Here is a 17,291-nt window from a genome sequence, read left to right as displayed (position 1 = left end):
ACAGCCATGATTTACTTAATTAATTTTAAAATTATTTAAGTAAATCATTTGAAAAATCAAAGGCTCTTTTAGACTTTACAAAAAGTCTGCGATGTCCGTGAAATAATAAAAAATATTATGTAAACTTTATCTATGACCAATAATGATAAATATCATATAATGTGACTATATCAAAGTTGATATTAGATGGTATCACTAGAAAATCCGTCAAAATTTTTGGCATGGTTGATTTTTGCGAGGTCGAGTAAGATACAACCGTTTTATTGAAAATATTTATTATTATGAAAATGGAGTGGAAACCTGAAGAAGAAGGATTAAGACAAATTTTAACTCTGTTGAAGGAGTCCCAATCACCAGACACTGCAACTCAAAGAGCAGTTCAACAAGTATCCTTTTTGCAACCGTAGCCTCAATGTATTCGGCGTGGATGTTTTTTGTTTAAATTATTACAGTATTATTCAATTGTTAAGCGTAATTTTGTAATATGCTATCTATATGTTTGAAAATTTTAGAATAATACCAAAACACGTAGCGTTCATTTATAATCCACGCTCTTGATAAAATCGATTTTTCCGACATGACACTCTTTGACAGCTTTCGATTTCCTAATAATGTAATTTCAGAAATTAGAGGAATTGAATAAATATCCAGATTTTAACAATTACCTCATATACGTCCTGACAAAACTGGTTTCGGAAGAAGAACCAACAAGGTCACTTAGTGGTTTAATTTTGAAAAATAATGTAAAGTCACATTACAACAGTTTTTTACCGGAGGTCGCAGAGTTTATTAAGCGAGAATGCTTATCCGCTATCGGTGATCCATCACCATTAATTCGAGCTACTGTTGGAATCATCATAACAACTATTGCCAGCAAGGGAGAGATTACATCTTGGCCTGAACTCTTACCTTTATTATGTCAAATGCTTGATTCACAAGATTACAATGTTTGTGAGGTATGATATTACTATTATCTTTCCTTAATCTATTATTATATTAAAGTTTAGTTACATAAGAATACAAATGTTTCTATTTATTTGATTTGTACAAAAAAATATTATTAATTATACTACTTAAATGTTTTTTATTAATTATGATTTATTTCTTTTATTTTTGTGTTTTAGGGTGCATTTGGAGCACTTCAAAAAATATGTGAAGATACAGCTGAACTTCTTGATAGTGATGCTTTAAACCGACCATTAAATGTCATGATACCTAAATTCCTACAGTTTTTTAGACATTCTTCTCCTAAAATAAGATGTCATGCTATTGCTTGTGTCAACTTCTTTATTATGAGTAGGACACAAGCACTTATGTTGCATATTGATGCCTTTATTGAAGTAAGTATATATTATTTGAAGTAGATAAATTTAGTTAAACAAATTACAAATTTATGATGCAGCTAATTTTTTATCTTATGTAACATTGACCTACAACTTATCAAATGGCCAAGCTCACATTTTTAAATAAAATAACTAATTAAAAAAATAGTTTGAAATATAAATATATAGTATAGTAATGTGTGCTTTAGAAGGTAATAATATCTGTATTGAATTTTTGTTTTTTAGAATCTCTTCTTTCTTGCTAGTGATGAAGATCCAGATGTACGGAAAAATGTTTGCCATGCTCTAGTTTTACTGTTGGAGGTTCGTTTGGATAGACTTACACCTCATTTGCCAAATATCATTGAAGTAAGTTGTAATTTCTATGTTAACAAATATTTAATTCTGTACCAAACATGATGAAATAGTTAAAATGTGACAATAAATAAATTTTTCACTGACACTTCAAGATACATATATATATAACAAAATTCATCAATCATTTTGATCTTTTAGACCTTAAAAAACTGATTATGTTTACACTTGCAATGAACCAGCAATGTCTTAAACATGCTCATATGAGAAAATATATGTATACTTTATTATGTTTGTGTATATTATTTATATGTACTTATTAAATAATATGCAATTATTAATTACAAACATAATTAATTGTTATAAAATGTATAACTGTCAAGAAAGCCTTAAAACTGTTTCTAGTTGGTAGTTAGATCTAATGGTATAAATGTTAAGATTTGTTTGATACTGACAATTTATAACATATAATCTAAACACCACTTAAGTTCACTAGGTAGGACTTATGTATGATTAATCTTTAATGTTGTCATTAGTTACTTTTATATTATCAATTGAATATTGGCACATATATAATACATTCTCTCTTGCAGTATATGCTGCTACGGACCCAAGATGCAGAAGAGGCTGTTGCATTGGAAGCATGCGAATTTTGGCTGTCACTGGCTGATCAAAGCATTTGTAGGGAGGTAAGTGGTTGTGTTTAAAAAAACACTGCATGACTAGGCCAATTAAAATTACCCATAATAAATATAAGCCAGGTGCCATAACTTATATAGGTGGCTCACAAACACGCATGTCTCCACAAATCAACCATGTGCAGGTGCCCTTCTATAGAAATAGTTGATGAACAAAAATACTTGGTATTAATTAGAGACAAAAATATGCATTGGAATCAACACATAGAATACGTCTGCGATAAGATACGACAGTTTTTGGAACAAATTACAATACTCAAAAAGTGTATCCCATTTAAAACCAAACTTTTACTTTACAAGGCGCTTTGCTAGTATGTCATCAATTACGGTGTAACTTATCCGACGTGTCTCACAAATATATAAACTCCAAAATAAAGTCCAAATGCGAATCCTTAAACACGTTTCGAGAAATGTGCTCGACTCATATAATAATGAACAAAGAGGACTTTTTAACACTGCAAAATACTGCCAAGTATCAGTATAAAGTAAATAAATGTCTTCTAGTCGAGCACTTTTTCGAAATGACATTAAAAAAAACGTGTGGAGCACGACTTACAGACTCGAGCGGTACGCAAGTTCGGCTCTGTACATCGAGAGAAAACAACGTATATGGCGAGAGAACGTTGCGGTATTTGCTACCGCGGCTAATAAATAGTCTATCCAATCAGATAATAGATAGCATAACACTAACCAACATAAACTCTAAATTAAAAAACTACTTTTACATACATTTGTCGCGCTCCTAAACAAGACTGACTACATGAATACAAACCACAGCGGTTTTCTAATGTAACATTCTGTGACATACTATATTATTTTGTAAAATAAAGAGAAAAAAAACTGGATGTGTGGAACTTTTAAATGATATTTAAAATGCAGTGCTTGTTTCTTATACATCTAACATCACATACATACATACAACATACTTTTAATTTAAAAGTAGTTTTAACAAAATTCCTGTAATTTGTAGGTTCTTGGCCCTCGTCTGCCAGCGCTATTGCCAGTTCTAGTCAGGGGTATGCGATACTCTGAAATGGATGTAATTCTGCTTCGGGGTGATCGTGACGACGACGCAGACGAAGAAGAGCCAGACCGAGACGCGGATATACGGCCAAGGTTCCACAAACCTCGCTCACATACCATCAAACATAATGGTATCAGCTTTTTGTACTCCTTATTCACTATGAAAGAGATTTGGCATTTTTATAGTCCTCTAAACATTAATTTTTTCTAATTTATCTCTTATTACCGGAGCTTTGATAAATTAAGGATATTATTAGACCTTATCAAATCACATCAAAATTCATTTATTTAATTTAGATGCGTCTTAGGGCATGCTTATGAATGTCAAAAACGTAAAGTAACTATTGCCTCTTGTTTAGTTGGTGGAGGTGATAGCAACATGTCAGGGGGTGGGGAATCAGATGATGAAGATGATGGTGGAGACACAGACAGCTCTCTCTCTGATTGGAATCTTCGGAAATGCAGTGCCGCTGGTCTAGATGTTCTAGCTAATGTATTTGGGGCAGATTTGCTTCCCGTTTTGTTTCCAATACTTAAGGAAACGCTCTTTCATGATGATTGGGTTATTAAGGTAAGTTAAAACATACTGATGAAATATTGCTAAATTAGGTAGGCTTTTTTAATGTGCAAATCTACCATAATTTTTTAAAATTTCCTATACTTTTTTCTGTGCCTGAATAACTTCCTAAAGTCACACGGAGAGAGATTTCTTAAAGTAAAACAAATCAATATGACAAGGTTTATTCGTAGCACAACTTATATTTGTGTTATGTGTTTGTTTATATTTCAGGAAAGCGGCATTTTAGCCCTGGGCGCTGTGGCAGATGGGTGCATGGTGGGTATGGTGCCACATCTCCCAGATCTTGTGCCATACTTAGTATGCTGTTTGTCTGAGCGTAAGGCTCTCGTACGATCAATCACTTGCTGGACCCTATCACGATACTCCCATTGGATTGTATCTCAATCTCATGATTTGTATCTACGACCTGTTATGACTGAGGTGAGGTCTAAATATTTTTATCTAAATTAAGTCAACCAATAGCTTAATTATCAGAGCCTAAAGCTTCAAGCATTATAGTCTGACTTAATGATGGGTTTAAATATCTCAGGTTCAGGAGTTAAACATATTCCTATAAACAATTTAACATAAATATATATGTAATGTATGTATATATGTATTTCTATAAATATATAATAGAAATAGCACTGATTTTGCTTGATAGGTAACTAACTCAACTCATACCTGGGAATAAATTGTAAATAATAATTGTTCTGACGTTTGACGCCCTTTAAATTACAAGTAAATAATTTAAATTATCAAAAATAAATTATTTTAAGCATAAATATTATTTCAGTTATTGAAACGAGTGCTTGACAACAATAAGCGCGTCCAAGAAGCAGCATGTTCCGCATTCGCGACCCTTGAAGAAGAGGCTTGCACTGAGCTCGTTCCATATCTGGGACATATCCTACAGACCCTAGTGTTTGCCTTCGGCAGATATCAGCACAAAAATCTTCTAATACTATATGATGCTATCGGCACTTTGGCTGATTCGGTGGGACATCACTTGAACAAGCCAGAATATATAGGGCTATTGATGCCTCCGCTCATTACAAAGTGGAATGTTCTCAAAGATGAAGACAAAGATCTCTTTCCACTACTTGAGGTAAGATTATAAAATATATAATGAATAATATGCATTTGAAAATCTGTATAATGTGTAAGTTTATTTATATGAAATTCCAAATGAAAAATAGTATTGTCCAAATCTTAAAATGTGGACTAAACAGTATTGAAACTTTATAAAAAATTATGAAATAATTTGTAACTATGCCTATTTGGAATTTTGTTATTTTTCATCATCTGGCTTTTCTATTGTACGCAGTTAATTGAATTATAAAATATTTTTCAGTGTTTGTCATCAGTAGCAACAGCTCTACAATCAGGCTTCCTTCCATATTGTGAACCTGTATTCAGAAGATGCGTCTCTCTCATCGAGCAAACATTAAATCAGAACATTGTAAGTATAATATCAAGCTAACAAATACTTATAAGTATAGTACTATTTAGTCTCTTTCTGTCAAATTATCTTTACAGTATGATGAAAAGAGACAGAGCTTTAGGTAGGTTTAAAACCCTTTTCTAAAAAGTTTGTACTATGTCCTATAGTCGGAGTCATCAATTTATACAAAATAATCAATTTTTGAAGTAATATTAGAGTTATAAAACAGAACAATTTTTTGTGTATTAATTGTTTATACTTAATAATAAATATCATTTTAGGCAAACACACAGAGCCCGGAACAATTTGACGCCCCAGATAAAGACTTTATGATAGTTGCGCTAGACCTGTTAAGCGGGTTGGCTGAAGGCCTGGATGGTCACATTAACCATCTGGTGCTAAATTCGAACCTGATGCAGCTGCTTTACCAGTGCATGCAGGACCCCATGCCTGAGGTACATCCTGTATGTTGCGCTTTACTCATGGGAATGTAGGATATTGTATTTTGAGAGGATATTGATTATGATATAAAGATAGAAATATTTTTTGTTAGTTAACACTGCTCTGACAGAGTGGCGGATGTGTGCCGACTTTTATGCTAAATAAATAAATAAAACTTTTAGAATTAAATAATTACATGGGGCAGTTACATTCATTTTATTAAATAAATAAATAAATGTTATTTTTTTTGGCCGAGTATGTTGTTTTATGTAATTGTTTTGCGGACATTGAACCGAAGAGCTCCAAGGTATATAAGGTCTAATAAGAATAATCATATCGCTCAATATTCTCTCAAAGTGCACAAAACAACCATTTTTATTCACTTATATATTTTTATATAATCTATCATTAGTTATTTTGCATCGTATGTATTCTAATACTTCATGTGTTATTTAAGTATATAAACTCATAAAAGTATATTAGGCTAACATTTTTGGTGGCTTTTAATTTTATAAGAAAATATTAACTCGAATTACTAATATTGGGGTTTGGGTAATGAGTTTTTTTTAATTTTGGCAACAATATAATATCCAATATTTTAGGTGCGCCAATCGTCTTTTGCGTTGCTAGGCGACCTCACAAAGGCATGTTTTCAACACGTGCACCCATACATTCCGGAATTCTTGCCAATACTAGGCATGAATTTAAACCCGGAAATTATATCTGTGTGCAATAACGCCACATGGGCAATTGGGGAAATCAGTATTAAGCTTGGTGAGTAATAGTCGTTTTTATAAGTTGAATTGCCATGAGCAATGAGGTACAACAAATCTCGGAAGTTTTTTTAATAATTTTAAATTTATGACAGTTTCAAGTAAGAGATAGGGAAACTACACGCTAAAAAATAAACAAACTCATCAAAAGGATAAGCTCAGATGTGTAAAGTACATGTCTATGTAAAACTTAAATTTGTTAACGTTTTCATCGGAAATTTATAAGCTTCCTTCAGGATTGTATGTGATAAATATTAAATACAACATAATACACATTTTTTTCAAGTCTGTGTATAATTTCAAATATCTTACCCTTTATTTATAATACCTAAATACTCACTGATAAATTGAGTAACTTGGTCAAAATGTCAAAAATTAGGTGATTGTTCATTCCCGAAATTCTCAAATAAATTAATAAGTTTTTGTAATGGTCAAAAACAAGGTTTCTTATAACATGCACTCTAAATGCTACAAAAGGTTCCAAGAAAATGGAATGTAATATAAAATTGAATGAATTTTAAGTAAATAGTATCGTGTTTTCAGGTCCGGAAACATCAAAATATATTCCATTAGTTTTGAACCACTTGGTTGATATTATTAATCGACCCAACACACCCAAAACACTATTAGAAAACACAGGTAAGTTCTATTATTACTTACATTATAACTATAAAAGATTCCATTTGAGTTTAATACGTTGGCTCAATAATCTATGATTTGATATCAAATAACATATTATTTAAATTTAGTTAATTTTATCATACATAAATTCTCACGCGTATAAATTAAGCTTGGCTTTTGTTGTTAATTAAAAGCTTAATCTTACATAATCAGGCACCACTTTCTACTAAATATTCTATACAAAATAAGAGATGACATATAGCATATAAATAAATTTATGAAAATTTAGAAATATGCCATCTCTCACTGCTTAGTCTATTCAAATAATATTTTTATGGTACAATAAAATAAATGTTTATAAAAATAAAAGCAGTCCATAGCTTAATAAGTATATTTGTTTATATTAATTTAAAATTATTTTATGTGCTGTTACCAATATTATATCCCCACGTTCCTCATACCATTATCTGTATTTTAGACAGAGTGTAGTAAATGCTAGCATATTTAGGACCGATTTTCTTTTAATATTTTAAAGATTGTTTTAATTTATGGGGATTTTTGTAAATATCACAAGTAGTACCGAATTCCAATAGAACACAAGTGTGGGCCTGACTGAAAGGTGATTTTGATCTTTATTTCGGGCATAAAATGTTTGTACACTGCATTGCAAATATGGAATAATTTCATTGAAGAGCTAATATAGATTAAAATTATAATAAAAAATGGAATGCCCAATCAAAGCCACCTTTTGTATCGTATATATTTAATTTAATTAGTTATATTAATATTTGGAAAATTATTTCTTCGTAACACTGATTTGTTGCTGTAACTTGATTATATAAGTGTAATATGTTTTGGATGGTTTGTTGATTTGTTTTATTGGTTTTGTTCTCGGTATGTCGTGGCGTAGCGATAACTATCGGTCGGCTAGGTTATGTGTGCCCCCATGACGTCGCACCCGTTTTACAACAATTTGTACGCCAGTGGTCTGTAGTCAAATTTTTTTTATTACTTTATATTACGATTAATTTGTTCGATAAGTTTATAGTATTATTTCGATCGTGGATGGTGTTGGCTTATTGATATGTGTTTTATTATTTTCTCATTTATGTTGAGGCTGGCATGTTTATGTACAGAGAGGAGCACACTTTGAACATGTTATAGTTGGGATGGGAAACTATCGTTTTATATTCCGTGTTACCTATGTGTTGAACACCATCCGCTTTCTAAATATATATTGATGCTAAATTTATGTACTACTCAACCAAACTGTAAGGCAAATTTTACACTAAGCCTGTTTCAAACGTTTTTGAATAATCAATCTTATTTGCTTTCAGTTTGGTAAGCTTATAATATGTATTTTAACTAATTCTCTTTAAACATTATCAATCACTGATATATTATTCCACAATTACCATACTACTTATTTTGCTTTAGCCCCTTTTTTATTTAATAATTAGAGATTTATTTTAATTCTTATAAGTTATTATGGTTTTACTTGCAGTTCATGTTTTTGTATTTATACAACCTAAACTACACAGTAATAAGTTGACTATAAGTGCAAAAATATTGAACCTTAAATACACAGCAGTCATATGTTTCTATTTAAATAAAGCAATACAATATCTCTCAATATAGAGAAAAACTACTAAAATTGTTTGACTCTTGTGTATTTAGACATGATATGTTAATCGTCCTTTCCTCAATTTTAACAATACGAGCGATATTAAAACAGGTGTACATCACTGCGGAATATCCGCGACAACGAAGAGAAAGATTCAGCATTCCGAGGCATTTGTCAAATGATACAAGTAAATCCCGGGGGCGTGGTTGCGGACTTTATGTTCTTCTGTGACGCGGTTGCGTCGTGGTCCCATCCGAAAGAGGATTTAAAGGAAATGTTTACGAAGATCCTTCATGGGTTCAAGAACCAAGTGGGTGAGGAGAATTGGCGCCAGTTCACCGATCAGTTTCCTATGCAACTGAGCGCGCGTCTTTCCGCCATGTGCGGAATATAAGACTCTACGACTCGTTAAATGGTAAGAAAATATAATACACGCTAAGAAATTACTAATTTTTTTTCTTTCTCTAGAATTAATTTAGGATCCGATTCGAAACACCAACATGTATGGTATAACAGGGCCGAGAACCAAGGTCAGGGGGATTTTTTAAATAATACAAAATATAAAGGTACGTTAAGCGGAAAAACTACTGCTATTTTGGGCTAACTAGGGGGTGTAACCACGATTAGGCAAGTGGCCGCGCTTACAACCGAAGAAAAAAGGACAGAAATGTACTTGGTGCGACACTTGAAAGTAGATTGTATGAGATGTATTAAATGCATTTTGACATAGATATCATTTCAGTTTCCGTCCGAATACAGTTGAAAGATCTGAGAGATATTGGATTAAAATTTGATTACGTTAATTCCAGGGGAACCAATGTCAGCAGGGTCGGGGAGACATTGCATGGCCGGTAAGAGGCCGGGAGGGTGTGCCAACAAATCTGTGACGCTTTAGTGCTCCTTACACGTGTATTACGCGGCATCCACTTAACTGACAAGAGTCTGTGGCTCGAGGGGAAACGCACATGGGAAACGGGGTGCTAGGCTTAGGAACCACGTTGCATGCTTACGTGGGCACATATATTGCAGTCGTTCTGCCTCTAGTTTAGTACTTCACTGTTTCAGAGCTGAAACAGTCGTCGACTATCAATACGTTGTAAGATAGACTTCAGCTCTTGATTGCTAGTGAATCGGAATGTTATATTGCATGAACTTAGTCATTAGTGTACGTGTGACGTACTTTTCGAATTGGTTTTTAATTGTTTCAGAGAACGTTTTGTAAATGTCTATTCCAAATTTTGTAGTTGAATTCCAGAATTTTTCAGCCTAAGTTCTGAACTCAAAATGTGGTTTGTTTTTGACTGAAGTCTGTACTCTGCTCAGCATAGATTTTGTGTTCACATAGTAACTAACCCTTGTCTATATAATATATAAATATTACAAAACGTGTTTTATACGCATTTATCTGTTTCACAACTAGTTTTATATGTATTCTATAAATAAAATTGTACGTGTTTAATATAAATTACAAAGACTTAGTGAAATCGAGAATTTATGTCAACTGTGATTTGTGACTGGTTTATTTCGAGTAATATTTAATTATGTGTATGTTTATGTCTGTGACGCGTCGATACATCGCTTTGATAGTTTTTACGTCATGTGGGTATCTGCTATATAATACCAAATAGTATTTTTAAATGGTTTATTTTGTTTGCATGTTTGTTGATCTCACGACTAACATTTTGAGACCTTAACCGAACACAATATATTGCATGTAACAGTTTTATAGATAGGGTAAAAAATAATAAAAATAGATTTTGATAAAGTTCCTACAACATTTAGCCCAGTTAGTAACAAATGGAATGCTCGTGTTAAGTTCGCGACAAGTTATTGTGTGATCAACTATGAATGATTAACGTGTATTTAAATAAATAGATTTCACTTTTATGTATATGTAAATATATTATTTCGTTGTATTTTAATATAATAATTATATGCAATTAAATTGTTACTTTTTATATTAAAAACTTAAAAGTCTGACTTTAACAACTTGTTATGTCATTTACGTACAGATACTCAACGCCAGCAACCTTTTTTTATGGTTTTCGTACATATTAAATTAATTTTATAGTAATTGAAATAAACTAAATTAAATTAACCACGAACGTCATGTTATATGAATTGAAAAATTGGACAATTACAATGAATAACAGTAAAAGGAGGTTTGCTTATTTGAGGTCTAGTGATAGATAACATTTGCAATATTGTATTAGTAGTTTTAGTTTGGGTCATGAGCGTTATTTCGGGGGTACAATTTTAAACATTCCTTGGGGCTTGAATAGGGCGATTTAGTTTTGAGTCAAAAATGTACGTAATACAATATTTCATTTAACGATTAACGCAGCTGTGTTGTTTGAAATATTTGATTATGTAAATCCCTGTCCCGAAAATCCGGTGAAGTTCCTACCCCGATTCCTTTCTAGTCCCACTCCCTGTGATGTGCCAACGAAGCCATAATGTACAAAGCTCACTTTACGTTCAACTTTTGTAGTCTAGTCTCGCGTTTCAACGTGAAGTTCACAAAAGGCAACCCGTTATTAAAATGTAAGAATTCACATCTCGGCGTCGCATTATTGTCTAAGGATTTTATTTACGCGAAACTACGGGTGTCTCAATTTATTTTTAAGATTATTAGATATTTTCACTGTATAGTTTATATTGTAGTATTTTGTTCTGAAAGTGATTAGCTTAAGTGACCGATGTGTGAGTGAGCGGCGTTCGTAAGGCACCATTCCTTTCCTCAACATTCATTATATTCAATTAATTAATATTGGAAGTATTTAAAAAATTTATTTTAATGATATGCTAATTTCATTTCAAAATTAGAAATACGGTTTTCTTTTCGAAATTACGCAATATTTTACGTTGTTAAACATAATGCGTGAACACTATTGTACAACTAGCAACACAGTTGACATCCCATTTAGGAAAATCTTTCATATTTATCGCAAAAGTGTATAAATATTTTTTTTTAATTTAAAGTTGCTTTATCGCATAAATACTCATAAATTTGTATCTAGATCATATTTTATATTCGTTACCGTGGAGCCAAATTATATGGATCATACTTTCGTATCTATTTTGATATCTGTATTCTATTTATAATATTTATAATGTATTTTCTTTATTTTATATTATGTTTAACGAGTAAATTACTGTCATTAGTGTATCCCGTTGGCATGATTTCAGTGTTGTAGATAAAAACTGGGTTTAATTGCAATGTTGTGTAAATGTAGTGGGTACAATGTCCTTTGATCGAGTTATTTGCTACCTCAAATAAGGCCTAACGTACACACGAGACGTTTTACCAGCTATCACAGGCAAAATCATCGTTTGTCAAACTAATAATTTTCATACAATTTATTAATCATTTCACCCAAAAGGAAATCCCTTCCTAAGAGAGAAGTATGACCGTTTCTTTATACGGCGCTTTTGTTTAGACAAACAGAACTCTGATCTATCAACCAATCGTAATATTTCTGTGTGAAATATACATATATAAATTGACGTTTTGTATTAAAGTCGTATTTGTACTCACTGTTTGTCGGAATTGTAAATACATACCTAATCAAGGCACGACACGTGCGCTACACTTAAGTATTTAGTATGTAATGTAAGTTCTGGTTGTATTCATTGACCTCACCGTGAAATTCTTTTACCATACATTTCGTTAATAAAGCACTCATTGTTCAGTTTGTTGTTTATTTTTTTACCTGTAATTAAAGTCCATTTTTTTATTCTGTAATTTTTAATCACACTTAATTAAGTTATATATTTATAAATGTTATTTAAACATATAAATTATTTCTTAAATTATCTCGATAAACGCAAAAAGTAGTTAATATCTGCTCTCCATTTATTGCACACCAATAATAGATTCGATAGAAAAAGATATCTTCGGCCGTGGAGGCTGAGTAGGCGTATAGTTCGTGAGTAAAGCCGCTAGAAGATGTCTGCAAAAAATTGCCGCATGTGGCGGTTCTGGGAACGACTGTGGCAAGTCCGCCTCGAGAGCTGCATCCGCAAAAGCACGACGTTTACGAACACGTTCGGACCATGCGTCTTCAGTGGCGGTTGGCTGGTAGTTACCTAAAATGAGGTAGATAGATAGATATATGTATTGTATAAAAATGTTTCAAAGTCAAAGTTAAAAATAATTTATTCATATAGGTAACATAATCTAGTGTACATTTTTATACAAGTCAAAGTCAAAAATAATTTATTCATATAGGTAACATAATGTACACTTATGAACGTCAAGAAAAGAAATATACATAAAATAATTCTAATTTTACATTTACTGCCACTTCTCAAATCAAGGGCGTAGAACGGAAGAGAAGAACTGGCAATAAACTTAATTTAACTTAATTAAATTAAATTTAACTTAATTTCTTCTTGGCTTAATAGATTAACCTACGTATTATTTCCATTGAGTAAAATGCTTAAATATTTGAAATACAAGACATAAAATGCCGAAACTAACATTGTTTAATCCGAATTTCTAAAATATAATCATTTGGCATTCATCGCATATCATTAGCGCGGGCGGAAAGACGTGTTTACAGACAACATAGTAATACGACACCGCGACAAAGAGCCGCCTCCGAGTTCTCTTGTAAAACAATATTCACATTTTTTACTACTCATAAAAATAGTTAAAAGATATTTAGTCTTGTTGTTAATAGACAGTGAAATGTTACCGACTCTTAGATGACAGCTTTTGTTCTTTAATGAAGGGGACATGAGACGGGTCGTTTGAGTTTTTATTACGCGAAGTGCCTATTTTTAATTGTCTGAAGAGTATCTTTTTCATCGCGGCAAATTACTGAGTGTTCAGAGGTTACCACACTTTCTTACATCGCTTGGTGAAATTTAATTTATTTTAAAATAATTTTCACTATCTCCCCTTGTACAACTTCTCAGTGATCAGTCACACTGCCAAAACAATGTAAAACTGTATTTGTTTTAATAAATGGGTCTCAAATCTTACTCTTAAATACACAACTTTAGTTAATGTTCCAAACAAAATATTTATTCAGCTAATTCGCATTGTTCGTTTCATTTGTGAGAAACGAAACAGACGACAGTGTCGACTCGCTTACAATAATAACAATGTCTGAGTGGCTGACAGCTTATACGACACATTGTCTATTATTAACCACTTTACATTGGGAACAAAACAAAGTAGTAGATGTCATTTAAATAATTTCTATTCATAACACTTAGGGCCTGTTTCACAATGCATGGATAAAGTGCCAAATAGCAACACATAAATTAGTCGAAAAATAAAAGTTCCGAATAAGATATTTCATTTTGCTTTGCATTTCATGACAAATAGCAATATCTGACAGTCGTAAAACGCAAAAATGCTGTTTATCCTACAAATAAGTAATAAATAGCGTATTTGGAACTTATCCGGACATTGTGAAACAGACCCTTAGTATTTTAGCTCCTAACAAATAAATCAAAGTTTATTTAAATTACGAGAAAATGTGGTAGTGTGAAGAGGTGTTAGTAATAATATTAACTACTAACTTAAAATGGATTATTGTAAAAAACTAGTACTTAAGTATGTATAAGTAAATTGATTGTCATTAATATTTCGATGTAAGATACCTTCGTGTAATCAAACCAAAATCTTGGATATAAATAAATAAAGCATGTTGCTGGAGCTCGCCTAGCCTGGCTTAAACGTGCGAGTCTCTTCTCATGGCCCTTTTTTTCGGATTAAGACTCACTCATGTCAGAAACATGGTTGATCGCCTAGTTGACTATATAAAATAAAAATTATCACGATGCGGACACAAAAATCTAAAACGTTGACGCCACGTGTTTCTTTATATTTAAAAGTCACGCACATGCATTAATTCATTTACGTGCAAAAAGTACGTAAAGTAATAAGATGAAATGCCGTCAGTGTCGTTGCTTTGATTTCATAAATATATGAACCGATGCAGAATGTGCACGTATCTCTTACCTATGTCTGCATGCTGCACGGGAAAGTTACGAGACATTTGTACGCAACGTAGACGAGCTCGATAAGCTCTCTTTCGCGCCGCCAACGCAGCCGCCTCACCCTCGCGAGCCGTGCGTCCTGCGCTTTGCTGCCGGCGTAGAGCCACCTATGATCATTAATTATAAAACCTATTTATTTTAAATAAGGTGGAAATATATAATGAATATCAATATAATAATGAATAGTCGGTCATAATTATTTAGTTCAATCAGTCCAATAGTCCACTAGTAAAATTACTTAAACGTTATACCCAGTTCAGTCATAAGTTCTGTTACAAATGAAAATGATTTTTTTAATGAAGTAATGTAATTTTAAAATTTATCTAATATATTTATGTCTCAGTAAATAATATTTTAAGTCTTCGAAACGGCTACCTTAAGCTTTTATAAAGGCATTTAATCTCCACTGAAATCCACGTACTTATCTATCGATTAACCCACTGTTTCGCCACTATTTTCCAAGGATTTTTAAGAGACTCAATGTGGCCGTGTTGTTAAGAGAAAATTACCATAATTATAAGTCTGGGTTGAGGTCTGGGCTAAATTTGAATTAAGAAGTGGCAGTTAAAGTAAATGTAGAGTATTATTGATTGCTTTAAGAATTGAGAGTTAAAATAAATTTAGTATTTTACGGTCCCAGGTGGACTAAATACTGGAGTAGAAACTCTTCCTATGGCAGATATAACTAGTCTGGCCATAAATACTGTTACATAAAATCTTTTCCTTTTTAAAAAAACCTGCGACTAGGAACACACCTGAGCAGCCATAACCCGTTGTCTTTCTAAAACCAGAAGACATCCTGGACATCGACAGTCACGCCAGCGGCACAAACGTTTATGACCCTTCAGACAGGAAATCACTCCATGGTTCCTGCAGCGAGCGCACTTAGGCGTCCGCAGAGCTCTCCGTGTTATAACTCCTTCACGGTTTTCACTTGACATGATCATGCAGTCATTAAAATTTAGGCAAAATAACCTCAACTTCTCGCTTCTACATTATAATTCCAATTTATTTGAGAAATATTTTATTTAAAAGAATCAGTCGCTATTTCTACCGGACAAACGTTGTTACACTGAAACTTCTTTTCAAAGATTGATAGCTGAAATATCCTGATTTATGTTTAGATCTTGGCAAGCTCCGCCCAACTTTTATACTATTGGCTAATACACAGATGGGCGGATAACTGTAGAACTTTGTATATCTAACACTGTTTGAAAAGTGATACATTTATTATTTGTTGTTTGTTGCTAAAGATCACGACAGCTGTGTGTAATAAGTAGCAAAAAAATAAACACAACTGGCATAGTAAATGTGAACATGTCACGGAGACATTGCTTTTTAGGTGATATTTTGATTCATTAAAACAGCGCTTTGGTTTTTAAAACCCTGCTTTTATTTTTGCAATGATATTATTGTGATAATTATAATTTGTCACTTTTAAAGTTAGGTACATATATGTTCAGAAACACTCCCAAAACTACTAATGTAATTGCTTTATGTACATAATATATTTAATTTGAATTAAAATAAAAATTTTCAATCAAGAATTATTAAGATAGAAATGATTTTATTTCAAATAGTAGTATCATGATGAAAATAATACGCTATCTCGGGGGACGACATCCAATTAGCTCTCATATTTCACTTGGAATAGCCACTGTCCAAGTTGTGTTTCGTTATTATTATTTGTTTTGTCTCTTTAATTAAAATAGTAATAAATAATAGTAGTCGTTCTGTGCACGTATATTTTTATTAGGTAGGATTTACCTACTAAGTAATTTCAAAGAAATATTTTGAACTTTAGTATGTGGCATCCCACAGGCTTAACTTCCATGTGCTAATTTTATTAAATGGAAGAATAACACAATTTTATTTTAAGTGGTAGAAGTGGAAGTTCTAACAAGAAATTTATAATATATATAGGTACCTATATAAATTGTGAGGAGGATAAAAAGATCTTGTTAAGAGGTAATCGGCGCGCTTTGCGCGGCGTCTACATATTATGTCGTCTATACAAACAGAATGATGTTGTTTTGAAGGGTATTTTTTATAAGTTCACACTGGCGAAACAATAATTAATTTAGGTATAACCCACATTTGCCAAAATAAATAATATTTTTATACCTTCTACTGGTTTATTGTTTCCTAAAGATTGTGATCGCTGTTTGGTACTAAATAAAACCAGGTTTGAAACAAGATGTTATTGTGGCTTTAATCGTGAGCTGATGGACCGTATCGTTCGAATAGTTATACAATGATCACTCTGTTAACGTATCGGTTTTCTTTACGGGCACTTTGCTTTCATTTTACGAACCATTGCATTTGATTAAAGCGTTTAACGCAGCCGTACCTACTATAAATAAATACGTTTATAGATACTATTTCTCATGCTCAAAATTATGTTGTAACTATAGCTGCACAAATAAGTGTTAAATTCGCTGGTCGATGTTAGACTG

General features: G+C 32.3%; 2 protein-coding genes across 3 annotated transcripts; one reads left to right on the top strand and one right to left on the bottom strand.

The window, feature by feature from the left end:
- Window positions 1–190: 190 nt before the first annotated feature.
- LOC111003819 (transportin-1) lies at window positions 191–12,512 on the top strand. Of its 2 annotated transcripts, none has more exons than XM_022274532.2 (16): window positions 191–386; window positions 624–956; window positions 1,125–1,340; window positions 1,569–1,691; window positions 2,231–2,326; window positions 3,306–3,489; window positions 3,718–3,929; window positions 4,149–4,358; window positions 4,714–5,025; window positions 5,272–5,379; window positions 5,643–5,816; window positions 6,405–6,576; window positions 7,119–7,214; window positions 8,107–8,182; window positions 8,932–9,235; window positions 9,630–12,512. In XM_022274532.2, the coding sequence occupies exons 1-15, from the start codon at window positions 282–284 to the stop codon at window positions 9,212–9,214; spliced, it is 2,700 nt and encodes an 899-aa protein (XP_022130224.1). In that variant the 5' UTR covers window positions 191–281; the 3' UTR covers window positions 9,215–9,235; window positions 9,630–12,512. The 2 variants fall into 2 exon arrangements, with proteins under 2 accessions (XP_022130224.1, XP_022130223.1); XM_022274531.2 differs by having other exon boundaries at window positions 5,643–5,825.
- Window positions 12,513–12,603: 91 nt separating this feature from the next.
- LOC111003895 (doublesex- and mab-3-related transcription factor 2) lies at window positions 12,604–15,912 on the bottom strand. Its single transcript, XM_022274650.2, has 3 exons — window positions 15,591–15,912; window positions 14,798–14,942; window positions 12,604–12,909 (listed from the first exon to the last, which is right to left on the bottom strand). Exons 1-3 carry the CDS (start codon window positions 15,780–15,782, stop codon window positions 12,677–12,679), a joined length of 570 nt encoding a protein of 189 aa, XP_022130342.2. The 5' UTR covers window positions 15,783–15,912; the 3' UTR covers window positions 12,604–12,676.
- Window positions 15,913–17,291: the final 1,379 nt, after the last annotated feature.

Source organism: Pieris rapae, chromosome 1 (genome assembly GCF_905147795.1).
Source record: "Pieris rapae chromosome 1, ilPieRapa1.1, whole genome shotgun sequence".
Classification (NCBI taxonomy): Eukaryota; Metazoa; Arthropoda; class Insecta; order Lepidoptera; family Pieridae; genus Pieris; species Pieris rapae.
The sequence above is the reverse complement of the archived record's forward strand: the minus strand, read 5'-3'. Positions and strand labels throughout refer to the sequence as shown.